Source organism: Papio anubis, chromosome 17 (assembly GCF_008728515.1).
Source record: "Papio anubis isolate 15944 chromosome 17, Panubis1.0, whole genome shotgun sequence".
Taxonomy (NCBI): domain Eukaryota; kingdom Metazoa; phylum Chordata; class Mammalia; order Primates; family Cercopithecidae; genus Papio; species Papio anubis.
Window position 1 is genome coordinate 7682213 of NC_044992.1, and position 22964 is coordinate 7705176.

At 57.8% G+C, this 22964-nt stretch overlaps 2 protein-coding genes and 1 long non-coding RNA gene across 5 annotated transcripts; 1 reads left to right on the forward strand and 2 right to left on the reverse strand.

The window, feature by feature from the left end:
- Positions 1-727: 727 nt before the first annotated feature.
- PER1 (period circadian regulator 1) lies at positions 728-16747 on the reverse strand. 3 transcript variants are annotated; one of them, XM_021928717.1, is made up of 23 exons: positions 16552-16747; positions 10610-11023; positions 10397-10495; positions 10152-10306; positions 9936-10057; positions 9643-9844; positions 9440-9491; positions 8834-8976; positions 8372-8450; positions 8188-8294; positions 7865-8018; positions 7659-7767; positions 7439-7570; positions 7088-7193; positions 6784-6955; positions 6563-6693; positions 6158-6337; positions 4954-5196; positions 3465-4075; positions 2848-3034; positions 2468-2657; positions 2007-2157; positions 728-1608 (listed from the first exon to the last, which is right to left on the reverse strand). In XM_021928717.1, exons 2-23 carry the CDS (start codon positions 10882-10884, stop codon positions 1330-1332), a joined length of 3879 nt encoding a protein of 1292 aa, XP_021784409.1. In that variant the 5' UTR covers positions 10885-11023; positions 16552-16747; the 3' UTR covers positions 728-1329. The 3 variants fall into 3 exon arrangements, with proteins under 3 accessions (XP_021784409.1, XP_021784407.1, XP_021784408.1); XM_021928715.2 differs by lacking the exon at positions 16552-16747 and adding an exon at positions 12508-13574; XM_021928716.2 differs by lacking the exons at positions 6158-6337; positions 16552-16747 and adding an exon at positions 12508-13574.
- LOC103878633 lies at positions 13522-15292 on the forward strand. The gene is made up of 2 exons (XR_638883.3): positions 13522-13603; positions 14833-15292. It is a non-coding gene; the product is annotated as an uncharacterized LOC103878633 (long non-coding RNA).
- Positions 16748-19107: 2360 nt separating the features above from the next.
- VAMP2 (vesicle associated membrane protein 2) lies at positions 19108-22964 on the reverse strand. Its single transcript, XM_003912298.4, has 5 exons — positions 22836-22964; positions 22201-22321; positions 21561-21719; positions 21426-21477; positions 19108-20817 (listed from the first exon to the last, which is right to left on the reverse strand). Coding segments are annotated over exons 1-5 (351 nt in total). The 5' UTR covers positions 22838-22964; the 3' UTR covers positions 19108-20800.

Genomic DNA, 22964 nt, shown 5'->3' on the forward strand with positions numbered 1-22964 from the left:
CATGTGTCCCTTAGCTACCTAGACTGACCTCTCTGTGCAGTGACCAAGAAGCCAAGGAAGGCCAGGCAAGGTGGCTCACGCCTGTAACCCCAGCACTTTGCGAGGCCGAGGCGGGCAGATCACCTGAGGTCAGGAGTTTGCGACCAGACTGAACAATGGTGAAACCCCATCTCTAATTTGTACTAAAAATACAAAATTAGCCGGGGATGGTGGTGGACACTATAATCCCAGCTACTCGGGAGGCCGAGGCAGGAGAATCGCTTGAACCCAGGAGGCGCAGGTTGCAGTGAGCCGAGATGGCGTCATTGCACTCCAGCTGGGTAACAGAGTGAAATTTCGTCTTTTTTTATTTAAAAAAGGAAGCCAAGGAAGACAAACACCCTCGAATACCTCAAGGCACGACGGGGTTAAGCGGGCTTCCTCTGCCTCGGCCACTTGTGACCTGGGCTGGAGCTCACCCAAGCCCTTGGCCACACGTGCCTCTCATCTCTCCTTCCCAGGGTAAACCCAGCTGAGGCCATGCTAGAGGGGACAGCAGAGTCACAGCTGGGCGTGGATGTAGTAGGCTGAGCAGGGCCCTCACCTGGACAGGATTGGGGGAAAGAGGAATGGGGGTCTTCAGGGGATGGCCCTGTGCACCCTCACTACAACCTTCCCGGAAGCAGGGCCGAGTCCCTCCTAGACGTGCTCCCCTCACCCCAACCCCAAACTTCATTCCACAAAGTCCTGGCCGTTTTTATCTTTTTGTATTAAAAAAGTAGTAACAGACACAAATATCAAAAACACAAATGCCATCGGCAGAGGGTACAGCTGAGAACACCTGGGTCCCACCTGAGGGGCAGCACCAGGGACTCCATGGTCCACCAACCTCCCCCACCCCCGAGCAGCTAGGGGCTGGATCCCCCAGGTCCTGCTTGGGCCTCAGGCTCTCCTCCCATGTGGGGAGGAGGTGGGAGAGACAGCTGTCTCCCCCGATAAATAAGTGCAGCCCCAACCCTCAGGAGTCGGATTCAGGCTCAGCTAGGATATGGAGAGGCCACTTAAGCAGCCTGTCAGCAACTCTGTCCAGGGGAGGGAAGGATTCCTCTCCAAAGGCGGGAGGTGACACTCCTCTGGGCTGGGCTGGGCTGCGGAGTTCTGCTCTCCGCTCCCTACGAGGCCAGAGGCAGCCCCTGGATCCTGGGCTGGTGATGGGGGTCCGGCCCCCTATGGTGGGAGAAGCTGGGGCAGTTTCCCACTGGTTGGTCCAGCCACATCTGAGTTCTGAGAATTGGGACATAGGAGAAGAAAGCATCTTGTGGACTCCTGGAGATGGTCCCAGAATGGAGTCTAGCTCGTGCCGTTTCCTGCTGTAGGTAAGGCTGGACTGGCTGAGCTCCTGCTTTCTTTCTCCTCCTCCATGGCCAAGTCCTGAAAGCTTGAGGCCTTGGCCCCACCTTGGGCCCGGGCCTCCTCGCAGCCCTCACCCTCACCACTGCCGCCACCGCTGCTGCCCTGCTCGCCTCCACCCTCTTCCATGGGCTCCAGCCCCAGTCCATCCAGCTCTGAGAACAGTGGGTCATCAGGGTGACCAGGATCTTGGGTGCTGCTCCCACAGTCCACACAGGCCTTGGTAAGAGAAATGGACAGGAGAGTGTCAGAGAGGGTCCTCACTGCTAACCTGTCAGCCCAGCTTCCCACCCCCAGCCCCCTGTGCTTCCCGAAATGTACTCCCAAGAAGCACCAGTCCACATATATGCACCTGCAGTCCAACAAGGTTGGAAGGTGCCTTGTGCCTTCTACCCAGATGCCGTTACAGGAGAGTCACAATGCACATTAGCATAGGATAGGCTGAGAAAAGTTCTGCAAAGACTCATGCAGCTTAATAATAATCCACAGCAAATTCAGTGGAATCAACAGTCTTCAGAATTAATGATCCAAGGATATTGAGATCAGCTCTTGGCCTCGATCCCTTGAACTTGACAAGCTCAATTCTTTTTTCTACCCCTGTCCCAGGCTTCTCTCACCATCACATCAAGAGCCCGAGGCAGTTGGCCCTTGCGGACCCAGGAGTGCACAGCGCCCAGTTCCCGCCGCTGGTCCTCAGAAAACCGGGGCTGCTGCCTCTGCATGGCTCGGAGCCGCTCCCGATCCTGCTTCAGCACAGAGGTCATGTCCCTGCCCGAGAAGGGGTTCAGAAGGCAGAGGCTGGGATCCAGGACCCAGACCAGGACCTGTGAAGCTGGCATCCTTCCTCTACCACAACTCCCCGCCTCATGCTCCTCCCCTAAATCAGGGCTATGGGAGGTCAAGGCTCCCAAGACCAGGAAACCTGCTCTCCTCCTGGGAGGAACTAGTAACAGAGATCCAAGGGGCAGGGAGGATAGGAACCATCTATCCTATCCAGGACAGAGCTAGTCCCAAAAAAGAAAACTGCCCCCCTACTACCTCTGAAAGGAAGGCCAAGGCGGCCTCTGAAATGCCTCACCTGGAGGGTACCTGGTAAGTCATCATGACGCGCTGGTCAGCATTGGCCATGAGCAGCCAAATGGGATCCTGGAGCACGTACTTAATCACCTGGTCCCCCGGCTCAGCCCCGCCCCGAGCAGCCCCAGCCTCAGCCTCGGAAGAGTCGATGCTGCCAAAGTATTTGCTTGTGTGGCTGCTCTGGCTGCTGCCTGAGAAGTGGGGGGGCAGACCAGTGGAGTCAGGCTGGCTGCATGCCCACTCCGGGGGCCTCACAAGGCCTCCCTCAAAGGCCACATGTCCATCCCAATGGCCTTAGGAAGCTCCGCCAAGATGGGGCCTGGGCTCCCGGCTCCCCAGTCACTGCCCGACCCTGGGAGGTGTTGGAGGCAGGGCACTCACGAGTGATGCTGGCTGAGGTGCTGCCCCCTTCATGGGAGCCTGAACCAGACCCAGAGCCCAAGCCAGAGCCCAAGGAGCCTGAGGCTGCGGAGCCTGTGCCGGAGCGCGAGTCCTCTTGCAGCAGCAGTTCCAGCAGGTCGCTGGAGCCGGAAAGTGCGTCCTGATTGGAGGACTCAGTGACCTCCACCTGGAGGAGGGGAGGGGGGCAAGGAGGGATGAAGGGGTCAGCACCTACGCTTCCCTTCAACTGCTCTCACTGGTTGCGCGCAGAGGCACATCCAACCCCAGTGGTCTCTGCTCCCCACTTCGTGACAGTAAGGCCAGGCTGAGAGAGAAGAAAGCTGGCGAAGAGTGGGGATGTGAGGCCAGACCCTTTCCAAGTGGCAGATACTCCCTCAGAAGTTATTGAGATGTTCTCACTACCTGTCAGACAGACAGGACTGTCCCTTCAACGAGGAGTTAGCCAATTTCTGCTTCATTCAGAAATTCAGCTGGGGTCTCCCTCCACCTCCTGGAGGCTGAGACACTGGCCTGGCAGAGGCAGCAGGCAGCATAAGGTGGCAAAGGGGCGGGACTGGGGTGGGGGCTGGCGGGCAGACGCAGGGATCAGTGCTCACCAGTCTGGCCTCTGGCTCAGCAGCCTCCTCACTGGGAGGTGGGGGCCCAGCACTGCTCCCAGGGCCCCCTGCACCAGCAGCCCCCTCAGCACGGGGGAGCTCCTCGAGCTGCAGCAGATTAAGCTGGAGTGGAGAGCTGCATCTTGAGTTGAACAGTGGAGAGTCCGGGCGGCGAGGAGGGCTTGGGGGGAGGGCGGGCAAGGATGGAGAAGGGGAGTACGAGGCAGGAGTGGGAGGCCCTTCAACAGGGGTCTGGGGTGCCCCGTAAGGATAGCTGGATGGGGTTGGGAACAGATAGTTAGGGAGCACCAAGGCCACCATGGGGGTCACCAGAGGAGTGGGGAAAGCAGCCGGGGGCACAGATGTGGGAGCAGGGGGAAGAGGCTGGGGGCCTCCTCGAGGGGAGAACACTGGGAGAGGGTAGGGCTGGACAACTGCTGGGAAGGGGGTAGTGGCTGGTGGGGCAGGCCAGGGGGTGGAGGGTGGCACAGGTGAGGGGTGTGAGACATAGCAGGGCGCTTCAGCCCGAGGGCTCTGGTGGTGGCGTGAGCGCTTGGCTTTGGATCGGCAGTGGTGTCGGCGGCTTGGGGGTGCGGGGCCATGGTGGCAGCCTGTGGGAAAAGACTAGGGTTAGCGAGGGCCTCAACCTGGGGTTAGTGCCCCTGCTACCCACACTGCCATGACACTCTGACCAGGGAGAGGGCAGGCCAAGGCTCCAGAGAGAGCTTCTCAACCCACACAGAATGGGGGGCTCAGGAGGTGGGGCACCTTCAGGGAAGAATCACAGGAGCCAGGGACAAGGGGATTTATTGAGAAAGGAACAAGGCCAGGGAGAGGTTACAAGAGGGGTCGAGCTGGGGGTGTGCGGAAGATGGAGGCACGCTGGCAGATGGAGGAGGCAGGGTGCGTCCATGGACACATGGACAGGTGGCTCTGGTCCATCCGCCAAACTCCTGTGGGCGCTGCCAGCATAGGCGTTCCTCCTGCCCATCGAGGCCGTGTTCTGCCTAGCTTGCGATGGAGTGAAGAGGGGGGCTGGAAAGCCCAGTCCTGAGTCCTGCGTCTGCCTGCAGGGGGTCTCCCTCAGGCACCTGGAGGGGCTGCCTTCCACCTGCCCTTGAAGCCCAGACCCCACCCAGAGTTGGCCCAGAGTCTATGCATGTCTCTTCATCAGTGACAACTGACTCCTAAGTGGGCACACTTCCTGCCCCTGCCCCCAGGCTAGGCCTGAAGTCGCCTACCTGGAGCACAGCACTTCCGCCTGCCCGTCCCAGTGCCATCCCCCCAGGCTGCCCTCCTCTGGCTGCAGCCCAGAACCCCGGCCTAGTGGGGAGAAGCTAGCGAGGGACCTGTCCCTAGGCAGGCCTGGTGGTGGAACCACCACCAGCCTGGGTCCCTGGAGCAGAAACACCTCCCTTAAGATCCATCCCCCGACAGTCCAGTCCTAGACTGGGCAAAGGGCAGGCTCCAGCAGGCCCCAGGTGGCTACCTCGCTCGCCAAGGGCTGAGGGCGCTGTGGAAGAGCTGTCGAGTCCACGCAGCCTGCCCAGGTCTCGGAAGCGGCTGAGGAAGGCTTGCTCTTCCTTCTGTGTGTGCAGGGACAGCACGGCCTTGGTCAGCCCTACTGGACGGTAGGCATCTGGGGCTGGGTCAGGGGCTACTGTGGGGCTGGGGGCTGGGCTGGGGGCTGGGCCGGGGGCTAGGCCAGGCAGGTCCTCCATCATGATGATGTCTGAGGAAAGTGAGATACAGAAAGGTCATCAGAATCACCTCAGGGGTCAACAAATCCATACCACACCCTCCCTGTCCGATAGCCTAGCCAACCCCTGGTGGCTCTGCCCCATAGCCGAGCCTGGTCCCCATGTACATTTCTTGGTCACCTCTCTGCCAAGGGCTGGCCCTGGGTCCTCTCCTCCATGCAAAGCTGGCCCAGAAGAGGAGACGATAGATACTCAGGTCCCTCCAGTGGCCACTCCCCTCCAGGAACTCTACTGGGATGACCCCCTCACAACTCTCGTTGGAAGAGAAGCCCACCCCTTGGCTTTCCCTCACACATTCTGTTTCTCTCCTTTTTTTTTTGAGACAGAGTCTCGCTCTTTCTCCCAGGCTGGAGTGCAGGGACACGATCGCGGTTCACTGCAACCACCACCTCCTGGATTCAAGCGATTCTCCTGCCTCAGCCTCCCAAGTAGCTGGGACTATAGGCGCGTGCCACCACGCCTGGCTAAGTTTTGCATTTTTAGTAGAGACAGTTTCACCATGATGCCCAGGCTGATCTCGAGCTCCTGATCTCAGGTGATCTTCCTACCTCAGCCTCCCAAAGTGCTGGGATTACAGGCCTGAGCCACCATGCCCAGCCCTTCACACATTTTCAAGGTCCATATCCAAAGACCCTTCAGGGAGCTTCAATTTTCCTCGCCTTCAGACCCTCTGTGGTCAGCACCTCAGGGAAACCCCCTACCCCAGACTGTGTGTTTCAACTGACAGTAACAATACGAGAAGCAGAACAGGCGAAGGGCAAAGTCGAGAAGCCTGGCAGGGAGGGGAGAGCAAGAAGCGGTAGCCCCAAGCCCCACGTCAAGGGAGGCCTCCTTCTCTCCATCAGGGGCTGGAAGGGAGGGGAAAGGCAGGAGGGAGCTCTAGCTGGGAGACTGGTAGAGCCCAAGCACTGCCCCCCAGCTCCACGCCCATACCCGACTCCGGGGGCTTCTTGTCTCCCACATGGACGATGGTGGAGCTGAAGCTACACTGACTGGTGACGGACACCACGCTCTCCGCCTTATTGGCCAGGGCGAGCGGGCTCAGGGTGCCTCCCACCACTGGCTCCTTCCGGGGGGCGGCCCCCTCCCCAGACAGCACTGCTGACGGCGGATCTGTGCAGAGAGATGGTGCCAGTTACCATCCCCACCCCCACGGGGAAGTCAGGAGAGAGGATCCCAGGGAAAAGGGGAAGGGGATGGTGGTAGGGAACAGTCTGGAGACCAGGAGGCTGGGAAGGAGGGCAGGGCACAGCAAGAGGGCCCAGAAGCAGAAGGGAAAAGACACAGGGCCACCAGGCCAGGACGGGGCAGTGGGAGCAGGGTGCACTGGGTCTTTACCTTTCTTGGTCCCCACAGGGACTGGACCGGTCCTCTGCTTGTCATCGTCAGAGGCTGAGGAGGTGGTGTAAGAGGAGGAGGAGGCACATTTACGCTTAGTGGTGCTGGGGAGGTTGCAGCTCTCCAGATACCTGGTGATGGACACAGTAGAGGGCATCAAAGAAGGGCTTGGGGTGGGCAGGGCTAGAGCCCGAGGTGGAGAAGACGCCTGCAGGCCTTACCTGAGGATGCTGTCCAGGCAGTTGATCTGTTGGTAGGAGCAGCTGGAGGCTTCTTTCCTCTCGGCCTCCTCAGGGGCCAAGGCTAGTGGGGCCGGGATGGGAGCAGAACCCGTCTCCAGCTCTGGGTCTGGGGATTGGCAGGGAAGGGCCCTGGCCTTGAATGTGCCTGTAGCTGGGGCAAAGAGAGAAAGAGGAAAATAGTCTTCTCAAGCTCACATGGAAAAAAACAGCAAATAGGCTGGCGGTGAAGATCAGGGGAGCCCCCCAGGTCTGTCTCCTCACCCATACATTGTCACCAACTCACCAGGGAGGCGAGGCCGGGGCTGAGGCCGGGCCCGAGACTCAATAAAAAGCTGCTGGCCCTGGTGCTTCACCAGATGCACATCCTTACAGATCTGCTGGAAAGTCACCTGCAGGACAGCACCACAGTGAGCAGCAGCAGGGGGTGTGGCCAGTGTCAGGGGCCAAGGGCACAATAAAACAAGTAAGTACCAGTGGGGAGGCACAGACGCCTTGATGAGAGCAGGGTAAAAAGGAAATGGCACGAAAGAGAGGGCAAAGGGGGATCGGGCAAGACTCTGGGACTGGCAGTGCTGGTTCCGAGGAGGAGAGGGGAAAGGGCGATTAGAGAATGCGGTGGGAGCAGGTCACTCACTGGCGCAGGAGGCCCAGGCCCCTCTGCATCACCCCCGTTGCTATCACTGGAGGAGCCGGGGCTGTGGAGAAGGCCTGGGGATGTCACGGGGCCGACTCCACAGAGTCCTGTGGGGCTGGGGCTGTGCACGGGCTGCAGCGGGGAGAGGGCAGGTTAGATGGCTTGATCCCACTTCCCACCCCCTTCTTCACCTCCCACGCTCCCTCTCCGCTACTCTCACCTGTAGCAGTAGCCGGTGGATCTGCTCTGACAGCTCCTGGATATCAGTGTCCAGGGTCGGAGCTGGGCTGGGGGCCGGGGGAGTGAACACATCCTCATTCAGCGGGGCCCTGTAGGGTGGGGAAGAGTGAGTCCAGCCTGGCCCAGTCCTGTCCCCCACCACACTGCCCTATCCCCAACGCCAGCTTGGGGACATGGCCCACTTACGTGCGTACTTTGTGGCGGCCCAACACGAAGGCTACCTTGCGGCTCCAGGGATGCACAAAGCCAGCCCAACTGGTGTCCATGGTGACATACTCCCCGTTGCGGGCACAGAAGCGGATGGGGGAGTGGTCAAAGGGCTGGCCCGCCAACTGCAGGACTGATGGAAGTGGGAAAGGGGGAGGGGTCAAAGGGAGGGAGAGCTGAGTAATGGGGAGGCCATGGCACTGGAGATCCAGGAGACCAAGGCACCAAGAGACCCAACCTGAAGGGCAGCCATTCAAAAGCCCGGGACAGTGGGAAGGGTGAGCAGGGCAAGAGGAACTCACTCTTCTTGTGGATAGCCAGCATGAGGGGTCGGTCCTCAGGGTGCAGGAACAGGAGCACTGGGGCCCCCAGGAGGTCCTGGGGCAGGTAGCCCAGCAGGGGGGCAGCCCTGAATGGGAAGGAGGCATCAGAGTGGCCGTGGCCTCAGCCCTGGCTGCCCTCCTGTTCTCTAGGTCCTATCCTCACCTTTCATCCACATCCTGGAAGAGGCAGCTGGGTGTGTGCCGTGTAGTGAAAATCCTCTTGTCAGGGGGTATCCGGGGAGCTGAGGCACAGAAAGTGTGGTCACTGGGTTTTGTCCAGAATGCCCAACTCCTCAGCCCTCCACTCTGCCTGGGCCCAGGCTGGCTGACGATTTGCCACACAGCTGTGCCCTGGGCACTATGGGCCCAAAGATGGTCTGGGCCAATCCTATGCCCTGTACCAGTACCACGACTGAGAGCAAGCAAGGCATTCTTCCCTGCCCTTTTCTAGCTCAGTGATCTTATTCAACTCTACCTCTAAAAGGAGCTCAAATCCTCATCTTTACAAAAGCTTTTCTTGTTCCAAAATTCAAAAGGTCTGGCTAAGCCTCCCAAATTCATGCCTGACCATGAGGAAATGTCCTTCCTCCCAGCCCCAACCAGGCCAGGGCCCAGACCCGCTCACCTTCGTAACCCGAGTGGATGCGCTCTGCAATCAGCAGGCAGCACGGCTGCGCAGGGGCCCCATCTGAGACCCGGATCTTGGTCACATACGGGGTTAGGCGGAATGGCTGGTACCGAGGCCCTGGATCCCGGTCAGGACCTCCTCTAGCAAAGCAGAGAGGAGCATTAGGGACTTTCAACAGAGAGCCACCCACTCTTCCAACCACAAGATCACAGCACACAACAGCAAAGACCCTGAGGAGGGGGCAAAAAGAGGCAGAGGTAGGCCGGGCACAGTGGCTCGTGCCTTTAATCCCAGCACTTTGAGAGACCAAGGCAGGCGGATCACCTGAGGTCAGGAGTACAAGACCTGCCTGGCCAACATGGTGAAACCCCATCTCTACTAAAAATACAAAAATTAGCTGGGCGTGGCGGCGCCTGTCATCCTAGCTACTTGGGAGGCTGAGGCAGGAGAATCGCTTGAACCTGGGAGGCAGAGGTTGCAGTGAGCTGAGATCATGCCACTGCACTCCAGCCTGGGCGACAAAATGAGACTCCCTTTCAAAAAACAAAAAACAAAAAACAAAAAAACAGGAGGCAGAGGTCTTCCCCACCTCCCCTCACCTACCTGATACGGCAGAAGACAGACTTCTCCTGGGTAAAGTCCCTGAGGCCTGAACCTGAGACAGACAGAAGAGGAGTGAGCACAGCCTCCCGCCCCTTCCCTAGGCTGCGAAGAACCCACTAAGGGAAAGTCTGGGTCCCCTGGCCCCTCACAGCAGGAGCTTCCCGGGACTGCTCATGCCTCCTCACAGTGCTTGGGCACCTCACCTGCTGAGGCCCCTGTGCCCCAGGTGGGCAGGCGAGATGGAGCAGTGGAACCATAGAAGACTCCCACATCCTGGGGAGCCAGGAGCTCGGAGAAGCGGGTACCCCGGAACACGTCCCGCTTGCAACGCAGCAGGACAGCTGCCTGCTCCGAAATGTAGACGATTCGGCCCGTCAGGAAGGAGACAGCCACTGAGAAGGTATCCTGGCAGGAAGGGGAGAGCAAGAGCAGATTGAAGAGCTGAGGGAGAAGGGGTAGGGGTGCATCGGGATGGAGAGGCCAGGCGGCCGCTGACCTGGTTACGAAGCGTGTACTCAGACGTGATGTGCTCCAGCTCCTCCAGGGTATAGGTGGACATGTCCATGGAGCAAGGCTCGCCCTCCTCCAGGCTCCACTGCTGGTAGTACTCCTGGTTGGCTGCAGGGTGGAGGCAGTGAGGCATTCCGTAAGGAGGCTGCCTCAACACAGGAGCCCAGGTCCTGGCCATTCCCTCTTGGGACATACCACTTACCCTGCACCTGCTTGACACAGGCCAGCGCGTACTGCAGCGTGGCCAGGGTCCCAGAGCGGCCCTTGCCCCGGCGTTCTGGTGGCAGTCGAAGCTTGAGCTCTCGAAGTGCTGTCATGAGTTCCTTCTGGGTCCTCGCCCGGGCTGACTGTTCACTGCTGCGGGGCCCGCAGGGAAGGAGATAAAGACATTAGTCCCAGAGTGTGGCCTGGGCCCCCAGACCTCTCCTCCAGCCTCACTCGACGTACCTGCAGCCACTGGTGGACGGGTTGTCCTGCTCTGAGCTGGCACTCAGGAGGCTGTAGGCAATGGAACTGCTAGGTGGGGATGGGCTCTGAGAGTTTGTGCTAGGAGACAGCAACAGGCCCAGTTACAGGTAGGGCCAGCAGTGTGAGGCCTGTCACCCAGCTCTGCCTGCTCACAAGACCACTCCTAGAGCCAACATACACATCCATACGCACCTCTTGCTGCTCTCAGTGGTCTCCAGCAGGGCTGAGTCCTTGCCATTGCCTGAGGAGGAGCTGTGTGAGCTCCGCTGAGATGCGCCCCTGGACTCATGCCCGTTGGACTCATTGCCACTTGAACCATTGCTGTTGGCATCGGTGTCATCGGCCAGGCTGGGGCCTGGGCAAGGCCGGTGCTGTGGGGGCCCAGGGGATGGGACCCCCCCAGGACAAAATGATTCCCCAGGCCTGGGGTCCCCTCCCCCGTCAGCCCCTTCTAGGGGGCCACTCATGTCTGGGCCATGGGGAGAACAGAACAGAGAAGGCGAAGAGGCCACCACGGATGCACGGGGGGGCCTGGAGGCCTGGCTGAGGGAGTGAGGTGGAAGATTTAAGTCTCTGAGGGTTGACAAGTTCGAGCACAGCCAGTACCTGGAGAGGGAAACCAGGAAGTAGAGTTTGCAGAAAGCTGGTTTGTTAACTCCAGAGCACCTGCTGACTTCACTCAGACTTTCCCCTGCCTGGCCTCATGCGGGACTGATGGGAGTGGAACCCAGGCCTGGGGCTTCCAATGGGGAGTCAGGATGTTTCCTGTACCCTTAGGGGGGCTGCACGTGGGAGAAAGTTCTCCGGGGCCTTCCTTCACATCCCCTGCCACCCTGGCCTGAGCAGTCGATAACTACGGCTGTCGGCAAAAACCTGGACACTTCCCATTCCCCAGTTCCCATTAGGTCTCCACTCTGCCTGGGCCTCCAAGGCCTCGGAGCAGGGGGTAAGCTGGTCGCCTCCTATATTTAGGCCTCCAGGCTAATTTTATCCGGGGGCGGTGCCACCCCCGCTGCACATGCGCGCCGACGTGCGCGGCCCCACCACGCGCTTCCGCCGCCGCCACGGTCGCCAGGGAAACCGACGTCAGCTGCTGAGCTCAGCGGTTGCTGGAGGGACCACAGCAGGGCAGAAGGAGCGACCCCTCCCCCATTTCCCGGCGGAAGTGGGGGAACGGCCCACTCTCACACTGGTGGGTGCGGCCGGGGGTCACGCATCCTTCACATATCCCCAGTCCCAGGATGGCTCAGTGGCCGCACGAAGTGGGACGGCCTATTAGGATTCCAGGGTTGTCCTGGCTTCCCTAGGACGAAACACGACGGCCACCGCCCTCCGCGCAAAAGCCCCTCAACCTGACTCTCGCCTGGATCCCAGTCATTCTGCTCAAGACAACACAGCCTTTCCTTCTTTAGCCCCTGCGCTGCTTCCCCACCGCGAGGACCGAAGCCGGCAAACTGCCATCGTCAAGGACCCGAGGATCCTCTCAAAAAAGAGTCTCCTACTTTTCTGGCCAGACCCCCACCCCAAGTCTTGGGCAGAAGAGGCACAACACCAACAGATCGTTCTTCCCCTACTCCCCGTCTAACCACACCCCCACTACTGAGCATTTTCTCAGCGCCAGGCGAAAAGGGAAGGTTGTGGCCAACAGCAGGAACTAGCGCTGGGAACGGGATGTTCCAGTCCGAAGTGGGCTGACATCACAGGCGGCGCAGGGCCAGGGACTGGAGAGCAGAGACACGGGGAGCGCCGAAAGCCTAATGGGGTCCTGGTACCGGGGCAAACCTGGGGCCCCTCGAGTAACGAGCAAGAAGACCGGGGCATGCCCGCTGAGTCGGCTGTGGGGCCGGGCAAGATGGGACAGGGAGGTGGGGACAAGCTGGAGGTAAGGTGAGTGGGTCAGGAGTGCAGACTCCCGGTGCAAGATTTCGAGGAGCACTTCGGTCCCCGGGGGCGGGGAGAGGGTGGGTAGCGGTAAGGACGACAGTGTGCCCTCTGACTGGCTGGGCCAAAAGTAGCCCATCAGATTGGAAGTGGCAGCGGTCCGGCTCAGGGACGGAGATCAGCCCCAGGATGGCCGCAGAGATGCCTACCTGGTCGCGGGAGTGTCCTCGGCCCGCCTGCCCGCCGCTGCTCCAGCCCGCAGCCGAGTGGAAGCTCCACCGGGCGGGGAGGCGGGTTGCATAATGCCGGGCACTGCCCCCTCATTGGCCTCTTGCCGACGGAGCCGCAGGCCCCGCCCCCGATTGGCTGGGGATCTCTTCCCGGCGCCTGATTGGCTAGTGGCCTCCACTAAGGTCAGGGCTGTGTCACACACACGGGCGCACGTGGACCTGGGTGCTGGTGCTGGGCTGAAGAGCCTCAGACACCGCCCAGCCAATGGGCGCAGGACGCTTGCACAGTGAATAATGGAAGGGAGGAGAGAGGGAGGTACGCTGCGCCTCTTTAGGGGAAAAACCCGGGCCAGAGTAGGTGCTCAAGACTTGCCTACTTCCTGAACGCGCTAGCCTTGCAGAACACAACATCTTGGCATCTTCGCCCTTCCAGTGGTGGGGAAAAGGAATGGCGCTGGGAGTTAGGCCACGCTGGATGAGATGGGTGGTCCTTGAGAGGAGGGGACAGACAGAAACCTGGCTGGGCCTCTCCTGGGTTCCTGTCCCAACCTCGTTCCTTCCCAACCTTCGTTCTACATAATGAAGCCCTTTAACCGAAGCACTTCCTCTGACACTTCAAATCCTGGGAGAGGACAGTTAAGGGCCCACGTGTGATTGGTGGGTGAGTGGGTGGAGGAAAGATGCGGACAATGGAAGGAGCGACCAGAGCCAATAGTGGCTGTGAAGAGAAACAATGGCAGGTGCTTCTATGGCCACTCAGAGAAAAGGTCTCTGGGCAGCCTACGTGGTGTCTAGTACTTCCCTCCAGAGAACACAGCCACCCACAATTAGGGCTGCCCCAAAAGTGGGGGCCAGGAAGCCAGGACTACAGAGGGACCAAGGGGATGGCAGAGAGAAGAGGCTAGCTGGGGCCCTAGACAGAGAAAAGTGGGGTGGCAAGGGCTTCATATTTCCACTGCTTGGAAAAGAGAAAGCCAAACTCCAGGGGCCCAGCCGGAACGTCATCTGTCTCATTCACTGTACTCTCCAGAGCCCAGGCCAGGACCTGACACATGGCAAGTGATCGATAAATACGGTAACATGATTTTTTTTTTTTTTTTTTTTTTTAAACAAGGATAGGTTGGGGAGGTGGAGAAAGAGTGTAAACAGGAGAAAGGGGGCTGGGAATTCTAATTCTTTTAAAGAGGGGAGTAGTCCTAGAAAGAAAACAGGGGAACGATTTGCAAGCAATAAAATGTTAGTCTGGTCCCAGGAGAACTGCAATTACACAGCCCCCTCGATCCAGGACCGTGATGAGTAGTTCCTCGCAGGGCTCCCTGGAAACGTGGGTAGTAGATGAACAGGCCTCCAAGCAGCTGCTGACATAATCATTGTGGGGGCACGCCCCTCACTGTCACGTGGCCTAAACTTTCCTGAACAATGAGGGGAGGGTGAAGGGGAGGGCTCTGTGGAAAAGCTGGGACAAGAGTGTGTTATAAATTAACCCAGAAAAATTGAAACAGGAAAACAAAGATTCAGGAGCCTGGAGGCCGGGCGTGGTGGCTCACGCCTGTAATCCCAGCACTTTGGGAGGCTGAGGCAGGCAGATCACCTGAGTTCGGGAGTTCGAGACCAGCCTGACCAACATGGAGAAACCCTATCTCTACTAAAAAAAAAAAAAAAAAAAAAAGATTCAGGAGGCTGGATTCTCAGTCTCCTCTCCCTGAAAATGATCCTCCCCACCCCAACTCATACTGTGGCCTTGGCCTTGTCTCATTTGCAGACACCTCTTCCCTGAAAACACAGTTTTCTCCCCCCTCGGGGATTTAGGTGTGATCCCCCCTGACCTAGGCAGTCCTTGCTCTCCCGCCTCCATCTCCCTATCTGTCTTTTGCATACACAAAAGGCTCCAGCCCTCCAGCAGCCCCCGCTTGCTCCCAAGGCTCTTGTTGTCCTGCTTCACCGTCCCCACAGTAACCAGGCCCTGCTGCCGTCAATGGAGGCGAGGGGGCGGGAGACAGCGGTGACGTCAAAGCGGAAGAAGGGGGCGGGGCGAGGCTGCCGGGGAATGTGGGGCAGGGAGGCTGGAGAGCCTGGAGAGGCAGCGGTTTGGGAGGCGGCCAGCCCGAGAGGGCGGCGGCCAGCGCACTTGGGAACATCATGTTCTCTTGGCTGGTGGCCCAGGACATGCACCCGGCCTGGGCGCCTCCCCCAACCAAACGACAGCCGTCCTGTCCCAAAGCCAGGGATTCCTGGAGAGAGGATTAGGAGGAAGGGGGCCCCCTCCCCACACCTCCCCGCCACCACGCCTGGCTCTCTTTTCAGGACTCCCATCTGCCCGCTCCTCAGCTTGTTCCTGCAGCTCTGACTTTTCCTCTCTCCCAAACTGTACACATCTGCTGGCCTGGTACCAAAGACCCAGGGCGGAGAAGTTGGAGGCCCAGACTCTGGGAGAAAACACGCACCTTTTTCTCCCTTCCAGAAGCCCTCCTTCAGAGCCTGAATCTCTTGTTATTATGGCAGCGGGGGTGGGCGGGGGAGGCGGGGGGGACAGGGAGGAGAAGGGGCCTAGGATGAGAAAATCAAACTGGGACAGAGCAAGTGGCCCAATCTGGGGCCTGGATCCTGGGAGAGGGCTAGAAGGGAGGAATGAGGGAATTTGGACTGCTGCCTGAAGACCGGAAGAGAGAAATGGGACGCCATCAAAACTTGCAGAAAAACTTGAGAATGTGAGACTAGTTCCCAGCCACAGCAGGCACATAAATCTCTCACCATGACCCAGGCATTATGATAAGCACTTTACATTATTTCATCCCCAGAACAACCCCGTGAGATAGGTATTATTACCCCCATTCCCGGGGGGATAACTAAGGCACAGAAGTTACTAAACTTGTCCAGTGCCTCATAACATGGTCTCAAGCTCTTAACAAATGGAGCCCAGGATTCAAAAATCTGAACTCTAATAATGGCTTGTCATTCTGGTTTCTTACCCTTCAGGAACCTGTGAGGTGTTAACCAACCTGTAAGCTGCATTCCAGCACTGGCAAACCTGGCCTCTCAAATACCCAGCCAATTCTAAGTTTGGTGCCAGGAACACAGACTGCATCCAACCCCTTTCTCTGCCTTAGGCCTGATCCCAAGACACTGTTTGCACTCCCCACACACTTAACATCATAGCCCATTTTCCCAGGCTCACAAAGTGCTTGAGACCACCCTAGCAGCCACCAGCCCCAGTGATTTCCTACGAAGCCCACTTTCTCACTTTTCTCCCTTATGTCAGGCCAACTTTACCAGACGCCTGGCCTGGTTGTTTGTACAGACAGATATCAAAACACCTTGTTGGTGCCTCCCCACCTCCAGTGGCTCAGGAGGACGTGCACAGCCAATCTGCACAAATCCCAACCCTGTCACTCGTCTCAGAACTCAATAGTTGCTACCCCACGTCTATTCTCAAGGACGACTCTGAGGCCTAAACCCTTCCGTTTAACATGAGAAAGACACCCGGAGCCGTAATGTGACTGGCTCTGGGTCTCACAAATCATCACACCATCCTTTCTCATATCAGCATGCCAACCCTTTGGTACCCTCCGATTTGCCCTACCAGGGCATCCCTCCCGTCTTCGAACCTCTGCCTCTTTCAAGTGTTTAAGGCGACCACCCAAACAGCAGCCACTAAAACATCCTCCATCAACTCTCAAGGGTCCCGTTCCGGTACCTCCCTGGGAGCAGCGGCTCCTTCAGTCCCGACCTGAAAGGGAGCTCCCTCAGGTCGCAGAAGGCTTCCGAGCCCTTCCCCCCGGGCAGTCAAGTGTCCAGGGACTCTAGGGGGGCGAGGGATCTGATGTCACTAACTCCCACCCCGTCCCTCTAGACCTGAGTTCGTGGTCCCTACTCTCCACAACCATCAGAGCTCCCACCGGAGCTATCACGTATTTGCATGATCCCACACACACACTCTATTTAACACCTTCCCAAACGGCCACACCACCCCGGAAAAGTCCACATCGACCGCCCCGCATCTCTTCCCCATCCCCGGGCACTCACCGCTCGGCGCGCACGCACACTCCAAATTTCTTCTAGGACTTCTAGCATTACGCTGACTCCTCCAAACCCGCCCACGGGCCGCGCTGCCACGCCCCCCACGCTTATTGGCTTAGGGGCGCCGACCCATGCCCCGTGCCGCGTGCAGCCGTCGGCCCCCCGCACAGCCTCCATTGGCGCCTCCGGCCGCCACCGTCTTCTCATTGGTCCGCAGGCCGACGGGGGCGGGAGAGATACACGTGCGAGAGGGGCCGCCCCAACGCGGCGATTGGAAACCTGACCGGAAGCCACGCCCTCCACACTTCTGAGGTTCTTATTGGCTGAGGAAATAACCCCCGACCTGCCAAGATTGGTGACGTCAGTGCCAGTCCTGCTCTCCAAGCTTTCTCATAGGCTGAGAGGTCTTGGAGCTGTAGGGTACACGTGCCGGCGGTCTCACGCGGCAGCTTGTTTACCCAGAGGCTGGGGATTTTCCTTGACGACACTCTTAACCACGGCTGCTAAATCTGCGCAGGCGCAGCGAGCGTGACCTGCACGCAGGCGCAGACGTGAGCGGTGGCACAGTATAAGGCTCACTTTGTACAGAGACCCGGGCATGACGAGGGGGCCTCTGGCGCTGGGGTTCCAGCCCTGGGTCCCCAAGGCTCCCCGAAGCTGGAAGGTCAGAGCATTAGGGTGAAGCGGTCTTCAGATCTCAGCACGGTGTGTTGGTGACCATGAAGATGAGAGAGCCCCTTCCTGATTGTCTTCTGCAGGCTAGGCCAGGCGCTTCTCCCAAACTCTGAGGCCAGCTCTCGTACTCCCCGCGCCTCACAAATGAGACTGAGATCCAGGGAGGTTACAGAATCTGTTTGCCTGTAACACGCTAGTCAGTAACAAGGCTAAAACTTGAACCCAAATTCAAGTTTTAACTTCTAGGGCCCATGGGAACTCTTAAACCTGGAAGGTATTTAAGTTGGAAGTGCGAAATCCTGAGCACTGCCTGGCATATAGTAAGACTTCAATCAAGTTGGACATTCGAGTAATGATTGTGTACCTAATATAAGAATCACGGTGGCTCACGCCTGTAACCCCAGCACTTTGGCAGGCTGAGGTGGGTGGATCACTTGAGGTCAGGAGTTCAAGACCAACTTGGCCAACATGGTAAAACTCTGTCTCTACTAAAAAAAAAAAAAAAAAAAAAAAAAAACCCACGAAAATTAGCCGGGCATGGTGGTAGGTAGCTGTAATCTCAGCTACTCAGGAGGCTGAGGCAAGAGAATTGCTTAAACCCAGGAGGCAGAGGTTGCAGTGAGCCAAGATTGCACCACTGCACTCCAGCCTGAATAACAGAGCGGGACTCTCATAACAAACAAACGAAAAAAGGCCGGACGCGGTGGCGATTCTCCTGCCTCGGCCTCCCAAGTAGCTGGGATTACAGGTGCGTGCCAGCACGCCTAATTTTTTGTATTTTTAGTAGAGATGAGATTTCACCATGTTGGCAAGGCTGGTCTCAAACTCCTGACCTCAAGTGATCTGCCTGCCTTAGCCTTCCAAAGTGCTAGGATTACAGGCGTGAGCCACCGCGCCCTACCTAAAATATACTCCCATTTGTTCAACATCGTGTTAAGTGGATTTTTTTTTTTGAGACAGAGTCTTGTTCTGTCACCCAGGCTGGAGTGCAGTGGGGTGATGTTGGCTCACTGCAACCTCCACCTCCCAGGTTCAAGCAGTTCTCTGCCTCAACCTCCTGAGTAGCTGGGATTACAGGTGCCCGCCACCACGCCCGACTAATTTTTTGTGTGTATTTTTAGTACAGACAAGGTTTCACTATGTTGGCCAGGCTGGTCTTGAACTCCTTACCTTGGCCACCCAAATGGCTGGGATTACTGGCGTGACCCACCGTGGCCAGCAACTCATTGTTGAAGCACCTGGGAAAAGGGATACTAAGATGCCACATCTGGGGCCTCCTGGACCTACAGGCTGTGGCAGTTCAGTGTGGGGTCTAACGTCACGAGTCATACAACAGAATACAGAGGTAGTAGGCCGTCTACCGGCAGCTCCACGACATACTCAGCTGTGTCTCTCTGAGCCTATTTAAACCAGTATTTACTAACCCCATCTGGGCGCTGGCACTGGATTAGGCACAGAGGGGAAGAGATGCTTCACAGAAGTGGCCAGTGACTTAATCTACTGCTGCACGGGAGCCACTGCAGAGCATCTAGAAGTTAAATCGAGTAGAAAGGAGTCCAACAGCAGGAACATGCCCCAGGAAAAGGAAAGGACACCTGGGAACTCTAGACCATAGGGCTCACGGGGCTTAGAAACACAGGGACTGGTTATGACACTTCCCATTACCAACTCCTACTGCCCCCGTGTGGCCACTTTGAGAATCACATTTTGCCCTGCCCAAGGTCAGGGCCTCTTGCCAAATCCAGTCCTTTACCAATGTATCTTCTCAAGCTTCCTGCTATACCTTCTGATCCAATATTCTTCCCATTGGTTAAGAAAAGATCTTATTCTCCCCGCACCAAAAAAAAAAAATAGAAAAAATAAAAAAGATCTTAGAACAGACAACACTTGGTTACTCATTACACATTTATTGTACATTTTCACAATCTGGATGCGCCACAGAATTGGGGGCATGGGGTGGGGGAAGAGGGGGGCAGGGGACACTGGGATAATATGGGGGGTCTAGAACACAGCACCCCCACCCCCAGCATCTCTCCTACCCTTTCACACCACAGCTTAGATATCCCTGCTCCCCCTCCACACAGAAAACCTCAAGTGTGGGGGGAAGAAAGTTTGGGGGCCCCCTCCCGTGGCAGGTTAAGGGACTGTACCCTCAGACCCTTAAAATTGTGCCGTTTAAAAAGACAATAGACCCTTCCTCAATCACTTCACCCAATGAAAAGACAGCTCTCTCTGGGCTCAATAGCCCTGGAGAGGGGCAAGCATCCCCATATTCCAGCAAGTCCCATGCACACATTGGCAGTGACTAGCACCCCACCCTAAATTCGGGGGTGGGGGAAGTCAGAGGAGCTGGGAAGTGATGGGGGCAACACCCCCCAAATTGAGGAGGAGGGTTTTCAGTCCTGCCCCCAGCAGGGGTGAGGCCAGAGATTTCAGGCAGGAATTGGGGGGATTCTCTGCCCTGCCCCACTCCTCCCCAAGGCAGTGATGACCCCCCACACACTGGTAGCCACCCCTCCCAAAAGAGATCAATTGTGGCCAACCCCCAACTCTCCTAGTGGGAGGAGGAGGTGGATCAGGCAGATGGGAGGGAAACCCCATGGGAATGTCAGTTGAGTGCCCCACATGAAAACTGGGGAGCAGGAATGTGGGGAGAATCCCCGAGTGGCAGAATTATTGGTCCATCATAACATACTGAACTCCAAGACACTTACATACCAGCTGGGGGAGGGAGAGGGTACAAGAGGTTTGGAAAATGAGGGTAAGGGAGGCAAACTGGACTAGAAGAGCTAGGAGGAGGCAATGCTGGGGGACAGAGCAGCCTGGTCCCCCAAAAGCCCAGGCTCCCCACCATCTGCAAGTAATGTCGTGCAAATGAAAATGTGATACAAGGACTAATGGGGACTAACTCCTCAGTAAAAAAAGAAACACCAGTTGAGAGAAGAGTGATGGAACAAAAAGAAATGGAAAGGGATGGCAGTATGTAATGATACGCTAATTAACATGCTGGACACTCCCAAAGACCTTGGGATTCTTAGGACCAAGTGGGGCCAGTCTCAGAGCCTCCCAATGGATGCAAACAAGATGCACCTAAGGAAGCCTGGACAGGTGCTTTTTGTTTTTTGTGGTCTTTTTTGAGGGCAGGGCAGAGGGAGCATGACCGGGAGAGGGAGGAGGAAAGGACGGCCAGGGTGGGAGGAAGGATCAGCTAAATCTGAGGGAAGAAGAAGGAGAGGAGAGGGACTATTGCATAGCAGATGCAAATGAAGGGACTTGGGGCTAGTCAGGAAGAAAGGGAAAGGGAAGGAAGGCAAGAGAGAGGAGGTGAAGGGAACCTCAGGAAGGGGTGTTAAGGACAACCAGAAAAATCTTCTAGTAATAAAACTACAAACAGACCAAATATATATAATATTATATATGTATAAATAACAGCTGGCTATTTACAGGGGGACACACACACGGACACACACACGCACGGATCCAGGGAAGGGGGGGGCTGAAAGATATGGCTGAGAGGTGGAGGAACGGCTGAGGGTGGGGGGAGAGGCCCTTCTCTAGGCAGGGCAGACTCCTCAGGGATTTAAGTGCTGAAGTAAACTGTGGAGAGAGGGGAAGAAGATGAGGAAGAGGGAGAGGGGAGGGAGAGAGGGAGAAAGAAAGAAAGCAGTGTGTCAGGCCTGGCCCTGCTCCAATCCTCCCCACTCCCCAGCTGGCTGGCACCCCTACCCCTCTCTTGGACTCAGTTTCTCCATCTACAAAGCAAGGGGTTAGACAGGTAGGTTCTGAGGTCCCTTCAGTTCCATGGTATGGCCTTGAGGCCACATACCCTAATCCTCTGAGCCTGAGGCCACAAGCTCTCAAATAATGGGGTGGTTGGCTTCCTGGTCACGTCTCAAGCCCCTGGGCCTTTCCTTTCTCCCACTCCTCAATTCCAGGGCTCTCAGATTGGGCTCTTAGGCCCAAAGGGTCCTCAATGGATACACCAACTTTTCTATTTCTAAATGTTAACGAAACTGCCAAGAACCAGGCAAAATGCAGGCTAAATAACATCAAAGTTTTTGGCTCTAGATGAATCAGAATTGCCATTAGCAGCTATATGTGTTTTTGGCTGAAGAGTAAAAACTAGGTTAATGACCTTCAAAACCCAGAATCCACTGGGGAAACCTCTCCAGGGAAAGGGCCCCGGCCATTCCCAGCCTACTCACCTATGATGATGATGAGGATGATGGCGCAAATCACTCCCAAGATGATCATCATCTGGGGGTGAGAGGAGAGGATCAGCGAGACTAACTATGATACCCCATTCACCCGCCAGTCCTCCTTCCTGTCCCCATCCTTACCTTGAGGTTTTTCCACCAGTATTTGCGCTTGAGCTTGGCTGCACTTGTTTCAAACTGGGAGGCCCCTGCCTGGAGTGCATCTGCACGGTCGTCCAGCTCCGACAGCTTCTGGTCCCGCTCCAGGACCTTGTCCACGTTCACCCTCATGATGTCCACCACCTGGGAGAAGGGCCCACGGGGCAAGGGGGTGTGCCAAGGCCCACCTCATGAGGGCAATCCTCAAACATGTGCCCACCGTGCCACACATGGAACATGCACCCTGATGCTGCCAGGTTAACATGCCAAGGACACACACAGTACATGCCTAGCACACCTGGGGACACGCAAGGAGCACACATCAGGGGATTGCTGGTGACATCTCAGATATCATAGCAACACCCTCCCTCTATGGCGCCTCAGGCGCTCTGTCCATCACCAGAGCACACCTGCCTAGGCTGGCACACCCCAGGCTAGCAAAGCTGATTAACACCCCCAGCACCCTTCCAAGTGCGTGCTGACAGGGAGACACGGATGGGGCAAGGTATCTTTGTCCGCAAACCCACAGGCTTCCTGTCATCACTCCCAAACCAACATGGGCCCCTACACCTAAACGCCAACCCCCAGAGTCCTTTCTACTGCTTTTGACTCCCACCACACTCACCTCATCCACCTGGGCCTGGGTCTGCTGCAGTCTCCTGTTACTGGTGAGGTTTGGAGGGGGTGCAGGGGGGCCACCCTCCCCAGCCGGGGCGGCAGGGGGGGCCGTGGCAGCGGTAGCAGACCTGAGGAGCAGGGACGGATTAAGACCCAGGGCCTGCAGTCTCCCGGCCCTGCAGCCAGGGCTCCGCCCATCCACCTGTCCATCCTCGTCCCTCCAGTCCTCCTTTTCGGGAGGAAGGCCACCCGAGGGAAGCCCTGGTCCAGGTCCAGCCTCGTCGCCGATGAGCTGCGTGACCTTGAGCGAGGCCCCCCTCCCCCCGGCCTCAGTTTCCCCGCCTGTCAAATGAGGGCGACCTCACAGATGTGATCGGGGTCGACCCGAAAAGACAGGCGGCCGCGGTGACAGGGGCGGGGCGGGGCAGGAGGACACAGGGTCCGCTCTTTCCCGCGGCCATCGCTCAAGCCGGCCAGCCCGAGACGCTGGGCTTCTCGGCCGCCCGCGCGCAGTCACCGGCTTGGGCCTGGCCCCGGGGCGCGGGGAACGCGGGAGAGACCCCGGGCACTCCCCACGGCCGGTTGCCAAGGGCGGCGGCCGGTGCAGGGAAGCGCGGTGAGGGTGGCGGGCGGCCGACTCACATGGCGGGGGCAGCGGGTGGAGGACTTGGCAGCAGCAGTGATGGCGGCGGCGACTCGCGCTGGCTCCGACTGGCGCTGGCTGCCCGGGACGGAAAGATGGCGGCCGCGCGTCATCCGCATCCGGGCACT

Excerpts from the sequence above, each read along its gene's own strand:
- PER1 (XM_021928715.2), bottom strand. The coding sequence starts at position 12,599 with ATGCAACCCGCCTCCCCGCCCGGTGGAGCTTCCACTCGGCTGCGGGCT. Across the intron at positions 9,845-9,935 it reads AGTACACGCTTCGTAACCAG|GATACCTTCTCAGTGGCTGT; the intron begins GTCAGCGGCCGC and ends CCTTCCTGCCAG. Across the intron at positions 9,492-9,642 it reads GGGCACAGGGGCCTCAGCAG|GTTCAGGCCTCAGGGACTTT; the intron begins GTGAGGTGCCCA and ends TGTCTGTCTCAG.
- VAMP2 (XM_003912298.4), bottom strand. Across the intron at positions 21,720-22,200 it reads CCCAGGCCCAGGTGGATGAG|GTGGTGGACATCATGAGGGT; the intron begins GTGAGTGTGGTG and ends CCCTTCTCCCAG. Across the intron at positions 21,478-21,560 it reads ACTGGTGGAAAAACCTCAAG|ATGATGATCATCTTGGGAGT; the intron begins GTAAGGATGGGG and ends TCTCACCCCCAG.